The sequence below is a fragment of the Pseudopodoces humilis genome, chromosome 4, assembly GCF_049639895.1.
Source record: "Pseudopodoces humilis isolate 2021_Gansu_Grassland_sample_001 chromosome 4, ASM4963989v1, whole genome shotgun sequence".
In the NCBI taxonomy this organism is placed as follows: Eukaryota; Metazoa; Chordata; class Aves; order Passeriformes; family Paridae; genus Pseudopodoces; species Pseudopodoces humilis.
This window is the reverse complement of record NC_142203.1, coordinates 37,193,628-37,219,066: the sequence shown is the minus strand read 5'-3', so window position 1 is coordinate 37,219,066 and position 25,439 is coordinate 37,193,628. Positions and strand designations below refer to the sequence as shown.

At 34.8% G+C, this 25,439-nt stretch overlaps 1 protein-coding gene across 1 annotated transcript in view; it reads right to left on the bottom strand.

Moving 5' to 3' along the window:
* Positions 1-25,439, bottom strand: part of CNTNAP4 (contactin associated protein family member 4) — a 202,251-nt gene that overhangs the window by 144,001 nt on the left and 32,811 nt on the right. Inside the window, exon 2 of the mRNA XM_005522734.3 lies at positions 12,765-12,875. Within this exon, the coding sequence (XP_005522791.1) occupies positions 12,765-12,875 (111 nt within the window). The remainder of the gene's footprint in view (positions 1-12,764; positions 12,876-25,439) is intronic.

Below are 25,439 nucleotides of genomic sequence, written 5' to 3'. Positions count from 1 at the left end.
GAATAGTTTACCTCTAATAGATGCACCCTGGAAAACTGTAAAGCATTCACTTTTTAAGGAAATTGAAGATCTTTCCTAGTAGCAGATCTATTCAGGAGCAATTATTTTTTAAAAAGGAAGAGGTTTCTCTTTTGCCAACTAGTGCTCACTTCAGAATGCAGTACTCTTTTTAGAAATGTAATGAGTCACACATTTAATATTAAAAAAAACTAAAAGGATATTCAGTTAACAAGGTGGTTATTTGTGAGAACACACTGAAGATCTAAAGAGATAAAACAATATCGTAAAAAGGAATAAACAAAACAAAATCACATGTGTTATCCAGAATTCTTACAATGAATGAAGCTACAATGTCTATTTGAACTCTCTTGGTTTATTAATCAAAACATGTTTGTACGATGTCTTTAAGCCTTTCCATATAAATATTGTTAAAATACATTGAAAGACATGAGAATGGTCCACTGAATATCTTATTGGAAACCTTTTGAGTAAAATGAGCTAGAATAAAAGAAGAAAAACCGAAATTATTTTAAAAAACATATGTATTTTTCCAATTCATTCTCATTCCAAAATAACCCTGATCTTGTTTGACTTAAGGTACATTACAATACTTAGGCTCCTGAATTCAAAATTAATATATCCTTGGCTACAGTTCACATTTGGTGGTCTGTTCTTTTTTGCTTGCTTATTTTTAAGCTTAATTAAAAATATCAGTGGTTTCAAAAATGCAGTTAAATTGCAGACATCCTGTTTCAGAATTAAAGACATACGATAACCGCAAACAAAGGGTTCTGCTTGCCAGATATAAATCTATTATGCCTCTCAACAACAGCAAAAGTGAAGATCCCACTTCATCCCTTCATTCTATATTTAGAAACCAGGTGCACTTCAACATGAGGCAGCTTAATCCCTTTTAAAATGTTAGAAGTTGGAATATCAAGGCTGTCTGAAACTTGATTTATCAGTGAGCTCTTGCCACTGTGTTTTTGACCATTTATGCTTTAGAATCAATAGAGACTTTTGATTTCCCATCAGAAAGACATTCATCTTTCTATAGCTCAAAGATCTCATATTAAAGGAAGAATTCAGCTGCTTTATATTTAAAAAAAATGTGCACACCTCTTACTCACACTCACAAAACAAGTAAACTATAATGCTGAAAAAATTTTTATAGAATCTACTTATACATTTTCTTAATATTTTTATTCAATTATTAAAATTATTGTAACACTCCCTTATAAAAATTTAGAATTTTCAATTGAATTTTACAGTATTACTGAAATAAACAGCTGTCATCTGAAATGATGCAAAAAGCACAAAGTGTTCTGTATTGTTTCTGTGTTAAAATGCCCACCTTTGTGTTTCTCCCAGCTTGCAACATTGTTGCAAGATCTCAATTGTGTATATTTTCAAATCAATGCCTGATCAATGTCACTAATTATGTACTTAAAATCCCATCTGCCTTTCAAGTTTTTATTAGCTATACATTTAGCATCCTGCTCACACAAGATATTCAGTAATAAAGCTATTTTGTTACATTTGCAAAATTTTAAAAGAGATAATTTCAACTTACCAACAAAAAAAAAGAAGATGATTAAATGGGAATAATATTTCTCCAATTGTATTACCCACCATTCTTGGCCCCTATTAAGCAAAATATGCTCTTTCAGTCTTCAGTGTTGTTTTCTTTTTTTAAAAAAATTGAATGTTGCAGTAAAACACTAGCCTAGCAAATATGCAAATGATCTTAACTAAGTCCTTCTCATTTTCCTGGACATTTAGTTTCTCATGGCTTATTTTTAATAATTATTTTTCATAAAATTCCCAGGTAATGGACTCAAAATTCTGTTCTGGAATTCAAGTCTTTAAAAGTCTTGAAGATCGCTATTGAACTTTCTGGTTCATTATAATATTTGGAGAAGTAATAATTGTTTTGAATATAATAAATTACCTGTCTTGAGACACATTTGTTAATGTAGGCAACAATTAATAATTTGGATTTTACTTTGGACTTTTATTTTGCTTTTTCCTTTAAACCTACTTCCTTAAGCAGGATTATTTAAGACTACATTTCTCTTTGCTTATCTTTCTGTCCCAAAACAGGGGAAATTAGCCTTGTGGCAATGATTTTGTGAAATACACTCACAACAATGTAGAATTACCATAATTTTTTTTTTTTTCTGTTCCTTTGCAAGTCATACTATTTATCGATGACCTCTTAGTGTTGTGCAAATGGTAGAGGGAGTAATGTATGAGCAAGACATCCTGCAATCCATGCATGCTTCAGGCAGACAGCAACCTTAGAGTGAATTGATACACAGGTATCTGATAGCAGCACCATTTCTATTTGAGTTAATTCTCTGCTGAAGGATTAGAGAATACCTCAGCCAGAAAGTAAGATAAATTCATTACAAACACTCAGTTTCTGACCCCGAGTGTTTGCAGATCTGACTTTTGCAATGACTATCACTGCATACCTGCAATTCTGGCATGTTAAGACACTGGAAAGTAAAACACCCAAATCACCTTCTAGAAAAAGTCTGATCTGAGACATATGCATGAATAAATAGGGTACCCTTCATTTTCTTTCTAGACACAGTCATGATGAAACTAATGCACAACTGCACTTCAGTTCTCAAACACAGAATGAAAGCCATATTAATATGTAGAATAAATGACTGTATAAAATGGAGAAGCTTCCACCCACAAAAACAAACAACTCCATATGCAACTCACATGAGAACAACAAAAAATGTAATGTTCTTATTAAAACAAACAAAACATCAGTAGTGCTGGTAGTCTAGGAAAGTTCACATACCATATAAAGAACAACGATTTTTTATATCCCAAGATACTGAAGACTGAGCAGTTTAATTTACTGATGACGTTTTATTTTCATTTAACATGGTTCATAAGCTATAATCTACAATTACCAATGTGACACTAGGAAGAGACCACAACAACAGAAAGAACATTAAATAAATTATTTAAATTTTAAAACCTTCATGACACTGTAATTTAGGTCTCTAATATTTAAAACTGAAAAAACTATAAAATCATACAAAGGAGTTGGCATGCCACATTCATGGAAATTTTAAAACCCACAGGTAAAGGCTTTTTGGAGAATAAACTGGTTCATAAATTATTTAACTGTAGAAAATTGCTAGTAGAAATATCTTCAATCCTACAAATGATAAAAATATTATTTTTATTATATGTTCTATTGATCTTAAATGGTGTTATAGAAACTAAAATTTGTGTTAATAAACTTAAAACAGAATTCTTAATTTTGACTAATAATAACAAAGGAAATTAAGAGGCAGGCAAAAAAGTCTCCCAAAAAGGGTACTTCCATAAGGGACTTAACAATATTTGTAAAAATTTCTATTAATTTCATCCAAATCAGTTCTACCCACTCTACCTCACTACTGATCATCACACCACAAAATTAAAAAAACAACAAAACCACCAAACTAAAAGTATATTATCGCTTATATTTGTACATAAAAGTCCTTCTGATGTAGTTACTTGACATTTTTCTACTGCTTTAAGCCATTGGGAAGAGGTGTGGAAACAACTCCCTTGAGAGTGATGGAAATCATAAATCATAAAGTCAAGTACAAAAATTTTCTTGGAAGTTCATATGGCCAAAGCTGCACCATCACACTTTTGTGTGATACTTATACCAGAAGCAATGACAGACATTTATTCCAACATGGACAATGATGTTAGTGTGCTGTTTTATTCTTCTCTGTAGAGCTCAGAATTTTGTTGTACCCTCGTTCAAAAATCTACATCAAGATACAACCTCTCTGGTTATCAGTCAAGGTACTGCAACAGGGAAATTTATTGAAGAATGATGAACAGACTTCATTGTTCATTGAAAATCTGAAGAAAATAGAGCAATAAATATATATTTGGTTTATTTTACACTAATTTTCATGACCTAGAACTAGTTTCTCTGTCTGACAAACTCTATACGCAACAGGTGGTAAATGAAAATTATTCTTATGGAAAATAAATTATTCCTGTTTAGGATGAAAATAAAAGGGATGTAAGACTGCTAGACAGAAACTGCTGTTATTCATCTGGCCACACGAGCACTGAAATTTATTCAAAACAACTAAGTAATAGAAATTTATTGCTAATTTCACTTCAAAGTCCCAAGTGGGAGATGTTTGTGATAGAAATCTTAAAAATGTGAATGAAAATGGTATTGCATATGAATAAATGCATTTTGCATACACAGTACCGTTACCTAGTAGATCTGTGTATTTCACTTATTCTTTATTATTACAATTATTACTATATTCTTTATCATTATCCCATAGATGGATAGAAATCAAAAAGCTGAGACATGTCAAAGTCACTTTTCCCCAGAAAGTTCTACTTTATACATTCGTCAGCTAAATATGATGAGTTTGATACTTTCTAAAGACATGTGTCAAGAGTGCCTGATGTATTTTCAACTCTTATCTCTTATCTGAAGTGGCTTAGTTCATGGTTTTCTGTATCTTTGAGATACCTAAAGATGTAGATTATAATGTAATATATAAATTCAATATAATTTCATAAAAATTATTACTATATTTATATTAATTATCTGCCTATATGACACTGAGGGAAATAGTGACTAGGATATTCATTAGAATAACACCATTTATAAAGCTTTGAGATTAGGAGTCCTGAGGTCTCCACGCAGTCTAGTATGGCGTTAACATTGCAGTATGAGCAGGATTATGAAAGGGAAAAAAAGTATGTCTTCTATGCCAGAAAGCTGGTCCTTAAGAAGCTAAGGAAAACTATTATAAATCAGATGTCAAAAGAGACATCCCTTGTACAAGTCTCTGAACTTTTCGTAGGGGTGTGGCAGGAGGAATATTTTCTATTGTAATAGCATTCTCCTTTAAAATGGGAAAATTTCATAATTCTCTAAAGATTGGAATTTATGACACGCAGTCTTATTTTGTACTGCAGTGAAATTAGTCATTATTACATGACATAGAAAATGTTGTACTTTTTTTAATTTAGGAAATTTTTCAAAATCTGGTTTTATCCCATCTAGCAATTGGTGCTTTTTAGGTTTTTTTAGCAGAAAATATTTTAAGCTCCTTTACCTTTGACCCAAACATACAAGAAAAAAATTAAGAAAAGCAGATCATCACTTATGATCTATTTCTCCATCCTGTAAAATATTAAAGAAGGCACGATGTTAAATTCTTTGTTACTGTGAAGCAATTTTGGGAGTCAAATTCTATTTTGACTCTCTAAAGACACAATAATGATTCAAATTTTGGATAGAACTCAGCCATCATCTAAGATTTCAAAAGTATATTGTCTAGAACTATCTAAACTCAGGAAAACAAAATGGTTATGTCCAGATTTCTATTTTTTATTCTATTGACTTTAACAAAAAAGGATAGTAGACATGTTGTAGCCAACCTTATTTTTGAAGTAAATTTTTATTTGATCTTTTTCTCAAGCCTGTTCAAGGTTGCTTGTAAGAGTATTTGCATACTGTAGTTCAACCCTATTTTTTCAAAACTATTGGTCGTATTTTTTTCCATCCCCATAGCTGTATTTCAGGTAGGAAAAGAGTCCCAAGCAATTTCAGCAATGAAGTACCCTTATTACCATTTTTTTTACTTCTGTGAATTTCACCATGGATTTTTCTATTCCAATGATGAAATACATGAAATAGCTGGTTGAAACATTTTGTTATGTTTTGTTATTCTTGACTGAATTTTGATGATGAGGATGGAATTAGGTTTCTTGAAATAACTGTACAAATATTCCTAACTCCTTGTAAATGTTCATGAAAGCACAATGGGCTGATAATATTTAAAATGTGAGCGAATCTTTTATACTATTTATTCACTCTGTATAAGAGTAGTTTCTTCTTTCTTCCTTTTTTCTCATTTTGCTTCTCACCCCACATCTTTTTGCAATATCAGAATCACACCATATACACATATGAACAGAAGATACAGCAAAACAAAAACAGGATTCAGATTTTGACATTTATGCAGTAATACTGCTTCAAATTCTACCTTTAATAACGCTGATGTACTTCTGAGAACATCTTAAAATTGTGTACATGCAACATATGCATGTGCAATGCCATATGCAACTTTCCTATGTGCCCAATAGTATTTTTAAGCTGTCTAATACACTTATTAAAAACATTTTCTGTAGAAAAAGTAAAATAAAAGTAAAAAGCTGTAAAGTGATATTAGAAAAAAAACCTGTAATTAATATGCTGAGAGATCCATGGTAATGTTCTCACTGAAAGATATAGTTATTTTAATAGATACAGGAAAGAAACCAACCAAACAAAACCAAAATGATTTCTTCCTCAGAAACTGCATGGTCCTGGACTTTCACTGGACAGCAGTACGTGAGTTGGTCCTTTATGCAGAAATCATGTAGAAATCCTTATTATTTTTCTTTAAAAGCAAAAGATTGAGATTGTTACTTCTGCCTTTTTCCTTACATACATACATACATTAAATGCAGGTAAGTCATAAAAATATGTCATGATGTGAGATGGTTCAACTTAGATTTGCTGTTAGTTTATAAAAACATAAGGATGACTACCAGACTCAACCTTTTTTTGTTCTAGTTTCCTTTTCTTGTATTAAAGCAAAATATCAGCTTTAATAAATTTTATTTGCATACTACTGAAATGAAGGGGGTAAGCTTTTCCTAATTATGCTTTGGTGACATACAGTCATAGCTGAAATTAAGGTTTTTACTTTGTCTGCCATTTTATATTAATTGTTAGCATTACATTATGAAGGTTAAACGGCTTATAAAAATTGATGAAAACAGACCTTCTTATTGTGTGAGAAATGCTTTTCTCTTTAACTGTTGACTTGATGTTTTTTCTTTACTGATTTCTAGAATGCATTCATCCATTTTGACTACTTAGTGTGAGTTTTCAAAAAGCGATTAAAGTATACTGCTTTATAAAAAGAAAAACAAATATGGAGTTTGCAGTACCATACTGAATAAACTTCCCTTTAAATATTTTTTGTAACAAAAAGAATATATCAAATATACCCAATATACCAGTTCAAATATATCAAAGAATAAACCAAAAGTATACATGTATTACATAAAGCACAGGATACTCAGTGTAATGGTAAGGTAAAGGTAATGAAAAAGACAAAGAAGTTCCATATATACATCAGAGGAAAAAAAAATCTGTTCAGGCATTCAAAATTCCAGGCTGCTTTTGAAAAACTGGCAGGGTAAGCTGACAGCATAATTAAAATACATGGGTTTCTTCCTACTTCAGGGAGAGAGAAAGCTGTAAGCCAGTTTTTTTGGCTACTTAACAACTTCTATATTCAATTTTCTTCTGTCATATTTTGATCAATTAATTGTGTGTGAATATGGGGCAAAATAATCACAGCCAAATCCTTATCCAACTTATTTAGCTGTCCAAATATTAAAGCTACTCCAATGGTATGTTCACTCTCGAGAAAAACTGTACTCTGCATTTTTTCTTGCATGGTTTCAGAAGTTCATTAATTCAAAAGAAGGCCTGTGTTCTTGGAATAAAGGCTCATGGTATGGTGATTCATAGTGCGATTAATGTATCTTTCCCAAGGGTATTGGAATGGTGAATTAGAAAAAAGGAAGTGTGTACAACTAGCTTGACAGCCCACTGCAGACAAAACCAGAAAATGCTGAGCTCAACAATGACACAACCTTCTCTCCACCTGGTAAAAGGCTCTTTCACAGATCCTGGCTGGGAGATAACACACAAAGAATTTGCAAATAGAGCAAATCCTCTGCAGTGCCAGACTTCAACTGACTACTCATCATGTAAATTATTGGCAATGACTGGACAGAAACATATTCTTGATGGTCCTGATTAGGTATTGGTATTTAAATTCCTATCACTATCCCAGGCAGGCATGCTCTGAATGCTGACTGCTTTTTCCCTTCTTTTGGAATGCTTCATTTCACCCTAAAAAGCATTTTACCTTTGTTCTTTTTTCCTTTTTTGTTTCATTTATTCTCTTGTGGCTAGATATGTAAAAAGAGAGCACCTCCCCTGAACATTTTTTGTGTCACCTATTCTCACTGGCATAGGAAAACAGCCTAGGATTTCAACCAAACTTTCAGGATCCAGAATTTTACAGCACAGCTCAGTGGTAAAGTATAAAGCTATACAGAAAATAAAAACTTTTTATCTGTTCACTTATGCACTAGTTTGTTTGGGTTTTTTGTTAGTTGGTTTTTGGGTTGTTTTGGGGTTTTTTTTGTTTTGTTTGTTTGTCATTTTTTGCTAGAGAAGAAGCTAAGGAGAATTGTTAATTTAGTTCAATTCCTAGATTAATCTCAGTCACAGATTTGTAGAATACACTTCCTATTTGATAAGTATGACCTCTGCTCTTTCCTCTAAATAGTTTATAACTCACCTTGTTAAAGTATTTATTTCACTTAGTTATATTGATTACCATATCTCTTCATAATTGCTTTGCCATGATTATTCACATTTTCACAATCTTCATGTCATTATTCATTTCATCATAAATTATTTGTGTTTACTTCTATATAATCAACAGAAGTATTGAATAAAGGCGGCCTTAGAGTTTCCCTTGAACTTCTGTGAAAACACCTTTATATAGTAATCATAAATGCATTAGGAGGTCCACCAGTTAGATCTCAATACATACAATCTGGACTGCATTGATATGGTGCTATTATTTAAAAGTAAAAATTCATACAACATTAGGCCAAAAGTCAAACTCTATTTATATTAAATCCTTGAATTTTATGTCTGCTAAGCTCAAATAATTAAATTGGGTTTAAAAAAAAATTATTTTTCCATTAAAAATGTTCAACTGCTATTAGTGTTTGGGGTTTTTTTTACTTAGTTCTTGTTACTTAATTTTTCTATCTAATTTTCCATTATTGGAAGTAAATCTGATGTCAGAGTACCTACTTTAGCAGTTAGCAGGAGTATTCATTAGCTGTGCTTGAGTACTGAGTATCTGAAAACTTCAGGGAATCAACGAACTAGTAATAATTAAAACTTGGAAGAACATTTAATGAGTTACTCCTGGATGTTATCACTTTCCCTAACTGCTAATGGACTGGAATTTATTTTTTTTTTGTTATCAGGGTGTTCAACCACATTATCTTTTTGCTTTACAGAGAGAAAGCTAAACCATATTCTCAGTTAGCTGTTTTACTAATCATTCTCCGCTATTATCATTTTTACTATGTCTTCACATAAAGTACATAATGTAATTTTATTTTTTAGGCTACAGTTTCCTCTCCTCAATCACTTTATCTTTTCCTACTGATTTTTTCACATTTAGTAAACACAAATCTACATGGTTAAAGAACTATTTCAGTGCAACTTCCCACATTCCTGGTAAATTTCCTGCTATTTTTAAACCTTCCATTACCAACAGAAACAGTGTAGGTGTATATGCATATTTAGTTAATTTCTTTATTAATGAAGGACATAATTTTGACTCCCATGTAAACTGTGTAAAAATACTCAACTTTTTTCTATCTAAAATGTATAGAATTTTCCCTAATTTTGGCATTTTAAGAATCAAGCATATTATTGTATTGGAACCACAATTTGCTTGTCCTAAATGAATGTTAGGAGGTCACAGTCACACCCAACCACTTACTTTGGCTGCAAAAAAAGAGTTGTTTTTATTCAAAGTAGAGAGTGATCTATATTAAAGGCAAACCCACTTTCAGTTATCACACAATTTCTTTTAAAACTCTAATGATGTCTTCATTGCTTCCATAAAATCACTGACAGCACATGTCATACCTTCCTAATAACAGATTTTTTTCCTAGTCTGTATGGTTTAGCAATCATTTCTTGTGTGGCTAAATGTTTTTGTTTATAACCATGACTAAAATATAATATATATATTATATTATATATTATTATATATTATTATATATGACTAATATATAATATAATATAATGACTAGCTTTGTTCCATCCAAATAAAACTTTCATGTTTCACTTTCACTTTTCACATATATACATCTACAAATATAATCAGGTTCTGCATGGGAAATTCACAGGAAAGAATTAAACACAAATTCAGTGTAGAAAATGTATTCCTGGTTCCATAGCAAGTACTGAGTTTTTTACTCTCACTGAAAAATAAAGAATAAAATATAAGTAAAAACTAATTTAATTAAGATTAATTTACTGAAGACTGAAGAAATTCTCATCTCACCTCATCTACACCATTCCATAAAATTACATCTGAATGAACCAAAAGGTCTGCCTCTGTGAATTCTACATTTTAAAAGACAGGCAAGCCTGGGAAATCTCTCTTGCCTTCCAGATTTGACAAGGTAACCAGGTGCCAGTGGGCCAGCCCTGCTCTGCTGTGGTCGGGCTGGACCCCAGCGGTGGCTGGGCAGGGGATGGGAGGTCACAGGGCCCTGGCTGCTGACATCTTGCTGACACCAAGCCCTGTCCCCCTGCTGCTGACCCATGCTGAGCTGGGGTCCCCTGGGCCCTGGGACCGGCTCCAGACTGGGCCAGGCCCCCTCCACCACAGCCCCAGCGGCTGCTGGGCAGAGAGAGGGCCCCAGTGCAGCCTGAAATCCATCACCATGACTGCTTCAGCCACAGCCCAGCAGAAACCATCATGACCATCTGCAGGCCTGGGTGAGATATTAACCTTTTCACTGCACAGAGGAGACCTGCAGACTTCGATCCTCTCTGAAGGGAGAGAGAAGGATAGATGTGAGGATATGTACAAGTCAAAATGAAGACACCAAGGTCAGTAAAGAAGGAGTCAAGTCCCAGATAGAAGAATGATTAGATACCCTGGTATTGGAGTTGAAAGTCTTTTTTAGTGAAGCCATGGAGATGGCCTAAGATACACAGGAATATCCCCCTTAATTCATGAGGAAGTATAGGGGAATGGAGTGTTCAAACTGTAGGTGTGAGCAGAGGTATCCACTGATGAAGCAAAGCAGATGCTGAAAAGGCTGTGATCCCAGGAGAAGCTTGAACACAGAAAAAAATAAGAGTAATGAAAACCCTTTACCATCTGGGAAAGAAGAAGACGTCTATTCCCAGAGATAATTTCAGAAATAGATTAAAAGAACCTTTGCTTTTAAACAGCTCATTCTTAAAATAATACCCTGTAAGTTTACATGACCCATTAACTCAGCTTTGGAAAAGCTGTGAAAATGGGAGGAACTTCACGATTGCAGATTTTTTTCCAGGCAGCTGCTATTAGTGGAAATGAAAAGCTACAAGAGAACTGTTTCTTGTGGAGAAGTCTCAATGGCATGACAAGAGAAAACTCCTCCCTCTACAAGAACTGATGAAAGACTATTGTAGAGGTAGTAGCTTATTTAAAACCCCAGGTTTTGTCTCTTCTGAAAAAAAAAGCCAGGCAGGAGGAAGAAAAGTGTTCTGAAAGTTTTATTCTGATTCTTCTTACTCTTTTGGTTCTGTTAATAGTATTTTCTTTTTACCTTTTAAGTTATGATCCTGTTTTACCCTCCTCCTAATTCATATCTCACATGAAATAAATAAATAATTCTAGTAAGTGCACTGGCAATTTTAGCCAGCACTAAACCTACATTATTTGGTGCATTAGCTGAGAAACGAAAAATTAGGCAACCTAAACCACCAGAAAAAATTAGTGTTTCCACCCGGTTCAAACTGAAACCACCACACTAGCCAAACAATCTGATCATATTACTAAACAATGACAAATGAATAAGACATTCAAATCTCTAATCTTCTGAATACCGTGTACCTGAGGTACACAGAATGAGAAAGCAGACAGTCGCAATCTTCTAATTAGGCTACGTGCTGTTTTGAATCTACATGAGTTCAAATGGTACCAGATGAAAGGTGATAAGCATTTCTAATATGTGCATACAGTACAGTGCAAAGCGAAGAAAATTATAAATCTAAAAAATGCATTTTAACATGGCACAAACAACTTCATAGCACATGAAGAGAGCGACTTGGAAAGAGCTTTCAAACATTTCTAAGGAAGACCAATATGAAGATGCTAACTTTGATGATAATATATGTATTATTTAAAATTCTAAGAGCATATATTACTTCAAACTAAGAGACGTCCTTTCAAGGTATGTAATTTCCATTGATATCACAACTTCATTCAAAATAGCAGCTCATGCTTATCAAATCTGCACATTAGGTTAATAAAATAGATTGGGATATTCCTTCTTCACTAGAGTGTTTCTGTCTATCACACATAGCAAATATTCAAGTAAATCATGGAGGTTCAATAACAGAAATTATTTTGGCAGGACGAAATATTCTTAGGATTTATTTTATATATCTCTCAATTAAATACAACAGTGGACTACATGAGGGAAATTTGATATATTTGAATGTCTCTAAGTAACCAGCACTAATATTGTGGCTGAATTGTTAGGACTAGATTTTGACCTAAGACAAAATATTTCAGTGAAGTTTCCTAGGATGGCATCTTTGAAACAGTTTATTAATCAGATTTGGCATTTGTAATAATTAAACAGAAGTCAGTATCCAGAGATGCTGCTGTCTATTCAATAAGCCCACAGAGCAGCTCCAGTGCTCATGTTGTCAGACAGCTTACCATAGGTTGGGAAGTTGAGATTCATAACTTCCTTGAGCTGAAACTGCACTTGCTCATGGTTGGTATACAAACAGTAATATATGCTCTTGAATACTTAAACTGTTTTCATTTCAACCCAGAATTAACAATTAACCAATACAATTCACTCACCCTCTCTTCGATTAAGCTTTGCAAATCCAGGGCTGTGACTGCTAGACAGCTCTGAAGAGCTACTGAATGATGACTGAGGCAAAGCAGAAACCAACTGATCATCACAATTATCTGCAAAGAAAAATATCACATACAGGTTAATCCAACAGACACCACCTAGTGGAACTGTAACAGAATCAACTCTGCATCTGAGAGCAGCATATCTCAAAATATTTCCTCTTGCTGTACTACATGTAGAAGTACCAGTACTGAAGCACAGGTTTTGGGTTTTTTACCCAATATTTCATGAGACTAACAGATGATATTTTATCATATCCTTTAACCAGCTGTTTTTACCCACTTCTAACTTAACTTCTGAGATCACACCAAGATATGGTTCACGGTTCACTCACTATGAACAGCAAGTGACACGTTCAATTCTACATTGCAGCACCAAGCTACAACCTCACCACATGCTTTTTATTTACTTTTGACCTGATGCCAGCAATATCTTTGCAATCACTTTTGACGTGCAATCACATTTACAATACATACAGCTGTTTCAAAAAAAAAAAAGCCAAGCAAGCTGAATGAAATTAACTAAAAAGTAATTGCATCCCTTTTAAGCACAGTAAACATAACAAAATAGAATTTTTTTTTTGCTTTGCAAAGGGTATATGTATTTGATATAGACACAGCAAAATAATCATTATCCCACAATGATTAGTATGCAAGTCCTAACATCCTACAGAATAAAACCTGAGCATTTCAGAAAAAGAAGACTTAACTGCAGTTCACAATCAATTGTGCAGAAACAAGCAAACGCTAATCAATACTCTAGCTTTAAATGCCTCTCCAGCTGAATTACTATAAAGGATATGTCTTCATTCTCCATTTAAATTTGAAATGTATCAATTAAGAATCAATATCTGATCTAGTTTAGTTGAAAGAAAATTAACTTTAAAAAACTCAAAAAAGTGCAGCAATACTGGGGCCAGCATCTGTTCTTTACAGAAAAGGAGATTATGTCAACTTTTAGATTTTATTAAGTGTTTCTTGTCAGGAAAACCACATTCTTTGGATGCAACTAATAAATGAAAAGTCATAGGTGAATTCTTTTTCTTCCAACCCTTCTATTTGTCTGCTATGAGGCTTCACTGACAAAAACTATGAATATTAATGAGTACAAAATCTTTTCCTTACCTTAATTAATAATTGTTTCTGCTGTGTAATTATAGGTATTTCTAATTAGCAGCAAGATTTTTATATGAATGTCCCAAGGGTATTTTTTGATTGCATTCAAATTTTTTTTTTTTAAGTTGTTTAATTTAGATCTTTGAGGCAAGCTCTTTCTACAGGAAAGGCCTAGTACAGGCCTTGACTGTTAGAGTTAGAAGTTCTCTCTTAAATCCCATAAATAATATCCATTCACAACAAATAATAGGTTTTATTAATCACTCTTGATAAAGTCTCATATGCCATATTCTACCAGAGTACATCACTCATAAAAAAAAGAAAATAAAATTATTCTTTCTTTCATAACTTTATTTAGTGTTCTACATCTACACAATAAAAAGGGCAGAATTTTATGCCTCCTCTTTAGTATCTAACTACAAACTCATTTTTTCACTTTATTATCCACAGATTAGATTTGCAATGGTGAAAGAAGCTGTTCTACTTGGGACTAATTGTCCAACTGGTAAGCAGAAAAAAGAAAAAAATGAATGTCTTATGAGCAAATGCATTCCACTGCTAAGTCTTGGAAAATGATCTCATTAGTGAAAGGATTCTTTACAGCACAGAAAATAAAAAGAACTTATTAGGTATAAATTGCATTTGACAGAGAATATGATGATGCTGTGTTTCACACAGGGAGCTACTCACACTGCTGGTGGAAGGGAACACTTCAAGTGTCACTGATCCTTTTTCTACTGACAAAGCCTACATTGTAAGTCTAGATACCAAGATGAATATTAAAAGAAGAAAATAAAAAGGCATTTTTACTCAAATCTGTCTGCATGACATACAATCACAGAATCATGGAACAGTTTGAGTTGGAAAGGACTTTTAAAGGTCATCTAGCCCAACCCCCTGCCATAAGCTGGAACACCTGCACTAGATCAGATTGCCCAGACCCTCATCCAACCTGATCTTCAGTATTTCTGGGTGTGCAGCATCTACAGCCTCTTTGCGCACACAGATCTAGTGTTTGACCACCCGCATCATAAAAAATTTCTTCCTTCTAACTCATCTGAATCTACCCTCTTTTGTTTCAAAATCATTACTATTTGTTCTATTGCTACAGAATTTCTTATTAAGTTATGGAAAAGCCACAATAAGATCTACATGGAGCCTTCTCCTCTCCAGGCTGAACAATCCCAACTCTCTCAGCCTTTCCTTATAGAAGAGGTTATGCTCCATCCCTCTGAATATTTTTTCAGCCCTCATCTGGACCTGCTCCACAGGTCCATGTCTTTTCTGTGCTAAAAATTGCAGAGCTACTTGTAGCAGATTGTCTCATCGCTCTCAAATGCCTCATATTTTATATGTTGATCTTCTGGTGAGAGGTGGCATGTGTTATGAAATGAATCATCAGGAATGAGAGCATGCCATTAATACATAGAAGCACTAGTAGATAAACAACAGCAGGCACACTAGTTTTAAATCACCCCTGGGTATAAGTCTTCACAAATTTCAATTCAAAATAAAATAAAAAAGCAGGTACATTTCCACTGGATGGATGATACATCTGCCTCTGTAATGAGAACTTCTGCCTTTTTTCACCTTTTTCACCTTTTTTCTTTTTAATGTACATGCTGGAAAGGAATCAATGGTACTGAATTATTCCACCCAGATGGTCTAATACATGTGTGTTTGTGAAACACACATACTGCTTTGAGATATTCCCAGAAGAATTCTATGAGCACTTAGCATTTGTCATATAATAATTTATGTCAAACTCGACTTGGAATAGAAAGGCACATAAAATTTTGAATATTAAAAAAAGGTATTATCCAAAATCAAAGAGTCCATAATAAAACTTTTTGCCTTTGCACAATATGAGAAATGAGCAACGTGTCACAAGTAGATATACCCTGAATAATTTTACATTTCTTCTGTAACAGCCACTATGCCTTATTTCAGGAAAATTATTTCATATGAACTTCTGCTTTATTGCTTAGCACATGTAGCTTAAAACATATTCTTGTGGCAACTTCCATTGTGCAATTTAACTCAAATTTAGTATGAATTCCAGAGATCAAAATGCTCTGTTGAAATTGTCAAGAACCAGATGGTCATTATCAACTAGCTTCTCAATGTAAATAAAAACAAATTAAAGAACAGTCTCTGCAGAGTGAGAATTCTGTATGCTTTCACTTACATTGGAAGACATTCTACGTGATGGAAACACTGTTTGAATTCAGTGCTTTCTCACACGCTACCAGTGACTCTTCATTTGTCTTGGACAGCCTTTCACTCTACAACAGAACACATCTCACTGCTGAAGGCAATGTAGGGCGTTCTAGTGACATTTCACACAGCTTCTCTAGCCTAAAGGAACACTTAAGAAGTCTATTCTAACATGAGATTTAAACTAGGAAGTTTTAGTTAAAGGTTGTCCATCATATAGCATTTATTACATTTTTTGTGATAAATATATATTTTTTAAACAATACATAAGGATATCAAGGGCATAAAGAAACCCTAGGTTTCTGTAATATGCACAAAAGTCTGGTAACAAATAAGGTTTTCTGAAAGAAAAATATATGAACAAAATACATATTACCTGTTATTCAAGAAAAATTATTCAAGTTATATAAGGCATATAATTCCATATACCACAATTCCAGTGTGAGTTTAATCAAATTTATACAGCAACTGAGGCATTTTAAAGTAATAAAACCTTTAAGTGATGTATGAATAAATGATGCCTATCATTTCTCTTCCAGCTTCCCATTATGCATACTCAGAGTAAACCAAGAAATTTTTAATACACAGGTACTATAAATTACATAGATAATGTCATAGGAACTACAACAAAGGAGTTTAAATAGGATATCATTCTATAATAACAACAGTTACAATAACTATAGTAACAGTTATCACGACTATGTTTAAAACATTATGGTTAATCAAATAAATTTTGTTCCTTCCACCAAAGCAGTTGTTTGCTGAAATAAAAAATAGTAATAAAAAAGCAGAACACTGGGACAATCTGAGATTTATTTTTTCAGAACACATAAGTGTATATTTTATTTTCCATGTAGTAAAAAAACTCATTTCATTTACAAGCATAAACCTCCTCTTTTCTGTGAAAATTTCAAGAATATACAACACTGATTTTATTTTGAATGTAACAGTTTATCTGAATTATCAGCTTGGTTCCCAATAAAGACTAACAGATTTTAATGCTTTTCAGTTTGCGTGCAAATTTAATCTAAATAAGCAAATGCTAACGTATAGTGCCTAGCTACTACAAGTCAATGTGAAAAATAACATTCTGTTCATAATTACCTAAAAAGTACATGCATTACATTGACACATTGACTTTACTCATGACATATCTTAAACATCCCAACCCAAGAACATACACAAATTAATATATTAGTATTTAACTTTTTTATGAAATTATTTTCAGCTATTATATTGTTGCATATACCTTTTTTTTTCTTAAAATTCAATTTAATCCAAAGTCCCTCAACCAACAAGAACTACCAAGTCCTTAATTAGCTATTAAACTTCTCAAAAGGCAGGACAAAAGTAGCATAGAAGGTAAACAAAGATTGTGATGTTTGGCTCCCCTAGAAACCTATCAAGTTCTTTGGTTTTATGAAGGACTCAAAGACAATATTGAGTACCTGAAGAGCAAAGCAATGCTAACATTAAAAAACAAAACAAAACAAAACAAACAAACAAAATTGTTCCAGTTAACTACATGAAAATAAAACAAGAATAAAAAAAAACAAAGAAATTTTTGCAATCTTTTCTCAAGTAGGGAAAACTAAATACCTAATCATCAGACACACAGAATAGCTAAGAACATCTGAAAATGCAATCATAGTGGTACAGAAGAGAAGAGATAATAGAAGTGTAATAATGTTCATCCTTCCCATGCAGGTAAGCCCTAAGAAGGATAAGTTTGCTATCAAATTTTAATAAATTAATATCTATCATGAAAAACCTTATGAAAAGGAATGAGGCTCATAAAAATAAAAGAAATGTCATACTCTAGCAACAAGACTTAGTGCTTCCTAAAACCTAAAAAAATGTGCCAAAAACCTGCCCTCCAACAAATCTTTGGTTCTGTCATGTGCACTTCAAAGTTTCTTGTCTTGAAACTGTGAAGACCAAATATTTTCTAGCCTGTCTATGCTTTTCAACGAAGAGACTTTATTTTCCTCAGGAGTGCGCAACTATGTCATTTTACCTAATAGAATTTTTAAATATGTTAATTGTGGTAATTTAGTCCTTGGTCAGTGTGCAGGCTTGTAATTAGTTTCAAAAGATTCATTGAATTTAATGAGATTCCTGTGACACAGATAAAAAGAGATTTCACCTCTCATTGTTTTCCTGAGAGGTATTGACCATTATGCTGGTCCCAATCTTAGTGAAATCTTCATCAATAAGAGAAATGAGGAGAAGTCGACAGATTTACGGACCATTAGACCTTCACAGTTTCAGGCCTTCTAGCTACACAATAGGCAACGTCACTAAAGATGAACCCAGCCTGTCATTACTGCTGCTGCTATACGCTTATGCTTGCATTTGCTTCCTGGGTAACTTATCCTTGTTCAGAGAGCCTAAAAATTTTTTTATCTTAGGTCTACTGCTGGCTATTTGTAACTGGAAGTTTAAAAACAACTCACTAGGAAAGTTGCACTGTTTTGGTCATGATTCTTGCTAGCCATGAGGGTTTTCCATTCTTCAGTTCAGTTTATGGAACATATTAGGCATTTCCACATAATTACATTTCAGCTACATGTAGTAGCCACATAAATCCATCATGCTCTACTTCACGAAGGTTTTCTGCTGCTTACTTCTTTGAAAGATGTTAACCTTTCAAGCAGAAATTTTAGTAGTGACTAGCTCAGGCTGGTTTTCTTAATTTATTTTTTATTTAAATGCAAGTTTTCATTAATAAATTTCACTTATTTCTTGGAGGTGGTGGAGAGAGAAGGCAGGGAGCTGACTGCACAACATAAAAAAATAAGGTTTTAGGATTTTGAAATAGTTTCTCTGCAAATGTAAAGACTTTATCAAGGAGATAACCCACATGGCAGGGCTGATGATTTTCTTGAATTTGAAACAAAGTCTTCCAGTTTTCTGATAAAATTTTTATCTTTTCCAGGTAGCAGTTGACACAAATTTAGCACAGAATTCTGACACTTAGCAGTCAACTGTTCCTTTTATATTCACATCAGGTATGTGATTTTTACCTTAAAAAAATACATGAAATGCTGTATTTGCTTCCTTTCAAGGAGCCATCCCTTTTTCACACTTGCAGCTATTTCACGCCGACAAGAAATCAAGCCCAGCTAGTGAGTACAAAAAGGCAAGTTTCTTCTGTGTCCACAGACAACCTTGCTGTTCTTCAGGGACATGAAAGACTTTTTGTGACTGAACACAGCAAACTTAAAAAGACAACCCAGAATAAATAAGATAAACACTGCAGTTATATAGATCAGAATTTAATTATACAGGAGTGGAAGGGATACAAAAAAATGTTTCCCTACAGACATTTGCAAAGGTTCAAACCTTGCAATGTATCTTCAATTGCTGGCATGGTTGTTATACAGCAGGAAATTATGTTTTTCTTAGATTTTTATGTTTTTATTTTTAATTTTTGGTTTTTATCTGATTGCATGGTATTTTTGTTACATATATTAGGGAAAGGGAGCACAAAAATCACAAAGAGTTCTGAAAATCCATAATCAAGTGAAATAAAGGACTTACTTGGTCTTAGTACTCAGAAACCACTCACAAGACAGGAACTCTACTATTAACTGACATTAAAGAAAAATTAACCAAATTAACTCCCTCCTGATTCTCTTGGTCTTTTCCAGAAACTTTTAGACAATGATTCAATGTAAGGCAAATATTATCACTAGAACTTAACTCTTAATTTCTTCTACCATTTGAAACCAGAGAAGTTCTTATAATAATTTCCAAGATGATTAGATAAGGACTGTATATTTTCATGATTCCAATTATATTTTTTATTTGTGAATTCAGTGGTGAAAGAGCATATGGTTCAATAAAACATTAGACTACGCCAAATTAGACCTGAGAGGTGATGCAAGAAATGAGTGACTTCCAGTTAGGATCTTCTTCTTCACTTTGAAGAAGCAAGACAAAATTTATTAATTGAACAAATATGCTCCAGTCACACTTTTAGATTAATTTCTTCAGGATGTATCCTACAGTGAATCAAATAGAAGGTCTTCTACTAACTAGATGGGCAAGTTTTGTGTCTTTTGACTTAAAAGGCTTACTTCTTATCAAAAAAGAGTCAGAGTGGCAAAATTATAATAAACACAATCCAAAACATCATAGAATCACAGTTTTGTGGGTTCTAATGGGCCTTATTTGGTTGTATAAACTCAAAATAATATTAAATTAATGTTTCTATTACTGAAATATCATGCATTTTCTCTGAGTTTTTTTTCTTAACATTACTACAGGTTAAAAAAAAGCTTTTAGTATAAAAAGAGCAATATAATAAGTATTAGTAAGTATGGTTTTATGGGTAAATAATTTAATTCAGTAAGTCTAATAAGGTTTTTTCTGGGAAAAGCTATGAAAGACTAATGCACTTTCTAATGTCAGTTGGAAGTTTCTCAAGCATGCATGGTAGAAAAAAGATAAGGTATTTAGAGTGAATGAAAATAGATACATATATTGTAAAGGAATTGAAAAAATACTTACAATATAGAATTAAAATATTTCACGTTGAGTGAAAGTACATAAACTTTACCATCAGCATTCACTTTTTCCCATGTCACTGTGCAATATATGAAAACTAATTTTGTAGCACCATGAAATGCTCATTGTCATGAAGTACGTCTGACTTTCTTGATGGATGATTAAATTTTCACCATCTTAGTGTTATGTCATAATCTATTAAATTTGGAATACCTTATAAGAAATTAATTTAATCCAGAACAATGTAATCAGATAACATACACATATTTTTGAGATCAATAAAAGACTATTTACCACAAGAGAGGATATTACATACATCTTGTTACCAATAGTATGTAGAAATCATTTTTCTTTTAACTAAACCAGCAGATGTAGAGAATTCACACAAAAGGGGGAAACTGTTTGTTTGTTTTGATGAAAGCTTTGACTGTGATTTAATTACATCAAACATTGCTCAAAGGTAGAGGTGTAACTTTTCTTTAAAAACTCTTTTTTCTGTTTCTCTGTTTCTGCTGCATTTCTTCTGTATTTTTCTTTTTTTCTTGGATTTCTCAGCCTCCTTTGGACTGAATTCTTTTGGGATCCTCTCTCGTGGGAAGCCCTGCTTATCTCAGTTCTTATGATTCAAAGAAAACTCCCGAGTATGTGTATGTGTATATATATGTAAGATTTTACAGGGAAACATCAATTAAATTCAGTGCCTAAAAAAAAATTCCAAAACCCTCCCTCATTTAATCCATGACTCTGGCAATAGGCTCCTCATTAATGCTTCCAAAGGCATAGTCTAGCTCTGCTCTACTTGAAAGTACCTGAGAACCAATGAAACTCAAGAGGCCCAAGAATGCTGAGAGCAGTATAGATAAAATCCTTGTTATCACAATGTAGGAAAAGAGGAACAAAGTGTATGTACTTATTCATTTCAGGATTAAAAGGGTCAATACCAAATTGACTCCTTTACAGACTATAAAAATTGTCTCACTAGTTCATACCTGCACACACTGTGTAACAGTATTTTATACTTGTAAATTCCACTTATAAATTATATTTTTACTGCTAGGGAATAATATGTTTTTCCAGATCTAAGATTTTGAAGACAAAATTTAAAGTTTACCTTCAGCTGTAAACCTTTGGATCTTGCTGTCTGGTCTCCATACAAAGGAAATAATCTCCTTTCTTCACTACCAGATGTATTATTCACTTGAACTTTCAAGTGAAAGTTTACACCAATGGTGATAAAATTACCTCAAGAATTCATTAATAAAATAAATTCTTTTAGTCTTATCCCATAAGCCTTATTTTCCACACTCTATATCACTTTGAACAGTCAGCATTTGCACCTTTTTCTTGAAGGAAAGGTACAAGCATAAAAACTGTTAGCAGGGGTCAATGCTCTGGGCTGAAAGAAAATTTTCATTGATTACTTTTATATACCATGTTTGTCAAACTTGCTTCTCAAGGCCCAATATGGTATTCCATGAGACACAGGGTATGCCTCCAGCCATCCTGTGGTTATTTTCACCATTGTGAGCATACAGCTCTTGCCTTGGTAGGTCTGCAGGAGTGTGACGTAACCAATCTACCAGGCTTTCCCTTATTTGTATTTTGACCTGAGCTGATCTTGGTTCGTTACAGCATGGTGCTAACAGTCCCAAGGTTGCAGGATTTGATCCCTATATGGACCATTAATTTAAGAGTTGGACTCAGTCCTTTCCAGTTCTGAATATTCAGTGATTCTGTGACCACTGTCTACCATACCATATAGGCTTTAGCTGGCCTGATTGATCACAGCACGTTTCACAATTATGGATAATCTGGGGGATAGTGTCCATGGGTAATCCACCCCTTGACCACAAGCCCATCTGGTGACCGCATTTTTTTCCTGATGACTGGAGGTGTCATGGGCCCACCAAGTCAGAAATAATTCACCCTTCTGTTGCCAGTCCAGATCCTCCTGAGACATTTTAATCTTGGCAGCTCAATCTACACCTTCTTTGATGTTCTCCAGCAGCCCAACTCTTGGGCACATGTGTATCTCATGAGGTACTTTTACACAACTTCTCTATCCAAGCAGTATCATCATGCCACAGCTCAGCAGTTCAGGTGGGTTTGTCTCTGCACCCCCAACTGGTCTTTCTCCATCATTCCAGGCACCTCTACAGAGCATTCGCCACCATCCTCAAGTCATTGTAGAGGCAGAGCACTGGCCACTTCTCTTTCAGCAATATCTAATTCCAGGATTTAAGCTCTGACTTGATCCACCTTGTCCCTCAATAGCTTTTGTGACTCATCACATATGACATCCATTTTTGATGCATCCCTACAGTAGGGCAAGACCCATCAATTCAGAGAATGTATGGCTTTTCATTTTCAGGAAGCTGATTATATTGTGGGATCTCCTCACCATGTGTCATCCTACCCTCCTCCTCCTCTGATGATGATGATGATGATAGACCCAAATTTTTGCCTTCAGGCCAGTTAGTGATGACTTCCAAAATCCCTGGGAGATTTGGGTTTCCTATTTCAGCTCACTGTGTGAACAGCACAACCCACTTACTTCACATCACATCAGTGTCACAATGTATGGAAGGGACTTTGAACATACAGCCTAACATCTGCACTCAGGCTTCCAGGAGGAGCTTTGCTACTGAAGCAGTTTGAACCCCTTCATAAGATGGCATTATTTCTTTTTCATTTGGGGCGGTCTCAGATCTCTGGAATCCACAACTCCAGAACCCCATGAGTCACCCTGGAATCTCCCTGGATATTTTGCCAGTCTGCAGAAGGGTAATTCTCCCCAGCTGCAGTGTAGACCACATTTTTTGTATCTTGTCCTTTCCTGACTGGCCCAAAGGCTACTGCCTGAACAATCCCCCATTAATTTGTTCAAAAGCTTATTGCTGTTCAGGACCTCACATTCTTTTTCCAGGTCACGTGAAAGAGAGGGTTTACAATCTGACTATAATCTGGAATATGCATCCTCCAGACTGCTGCAAGGGGGAGAGGAAGGCAGAAGGGAGCAAGCAAGCAGAAATGTGGTTTGGAGAGTCTCAGTAGGAACACTAAACTGGGGAGTACTATTCCTAAACCATGACACCAGTTTATTGCTAAAAACTGAACTTACTGGAGAGGTCCCTTCACCTCACTTTCTTTCATGACAAAACCAGCCTTCAGGATTTTAATTGTCTTCTCCCTTTTCTCAAAACCTTCCTCTGCTGTGTTGCCACACACCACAATGTCATCACTGTACTGCAAGTGTTCTGAAGCCCCACCCTTTTTCCAGTGCAGTCTGGATCAATCCAGGGCAAATACTGGGGCTGTGTTTCTGCCCCTGGGGCAGTCAGTTCCATGTGTACTCCATGCCCCTCCAGGTGAAAGCAAACTTAATTCAGGCCACGACAGTCCACTGTGAGTTTCCATTGTCCATTGGACTTACACACTGGCCATACAGGACTGATAAAGGGTGAGCAAGGCTTGCTGACCACTCCCTGGGTGCCCAGCTCACAAATCCTCTCATGGGTGGGGACCACAGAGTCCCAGCTGGTGCAGTGATGTGGTAGGGATCAGTACCTGTTGTTCTTCAACCCTCAGCAGTCCCACAGCAGAAGGGTCCTCTGAGAGACCAGGCAAGGTGTTCAGCTGTCTAATTTCCTCTGTCTCCATAGCAGCTATCCCAAAAGCCTAACGATGACCTTTTGGGTCTCTGAAATACCCTCTCCTGAGGTAATCTATGCCAAGGATCCATGTAGCTTCTGGGCCAGTCGCAGAGGGGTGTTTTTGCCATTCATTCCCAGCCAGGCTCACTCAAGCTTCCAGTAGAGTCAGCTGTTGGGATTCCCTTGTCACCCCAGAAATAGAGATGGATTCTACCCCTACATGTCTTGATGGTATCAGGGTACTTTGTGCTCTGATGTCACACCCTGCATGACTGATGTGCCAGGGCACTGGATCCACACAGTCCAATAGATCTGATTCTCCCTCTCCTCTACCTGTCTGGAATCAGGGCCCCTTTAGTTCTGGTCATGGTTCACTTCTTGTAAATATAAACTGATGTCCCTTCAAGATAGCCATTAATTACATCACCCCTTCTGTCTGAGGGAGGACTTGCCCATTGGACACTGAAGCGGCATATATCCAAAAATTTCCTGTGGTACCTGTTCTTCACTTCAGCTCACGTAGCCATGCTGTTAGTGGAGAGGTGGGTTTTCCATCACACTTCCTCATGTCCTCTCTGTGGTCATGTGGGTAAAGCCACCTCATGGCATGGACCTTCTCTCTCACAAGCAGGGGGTGCTTGCTCTCAATAGCAGAGCCTCGTCCATGCTGGCAGGGCATTGGTCATTTCCTCCCTAATTTGCTTGCGTCTTTTGAGTCTGTCTGCAGTCTTAGACGGTCTTTTCACAGACAAGGTACATTTTGGTAGGGAGGAGAAAAGATGATCTTCACATTCCCAGAGTCAGGTAGTCAGCTGAAGCATTGTTTGCTCTCCTTCCTTCATTGATATTAATGCTAATGGCAAGGTCTACAACAATGGCACACTCTACAAGCTTTTGCCCATGGATGTACACTGTCTCCTCACCTGTATCTACAGCAATCTACAGTTTGTTATTTGAATCCTTATAGATTACCTCCAGTACAGCTAATTCTCTCAGGTACTTTCCTCCACTGTGCTACAACAGCTTGAGTGCATTATTAGATCACCCTTGAGAGAATACCTTTTTCTTATGCTTGACACATATCCCCTCCAACGGCTGAGAGTTTCTATCCTCTTCCCAA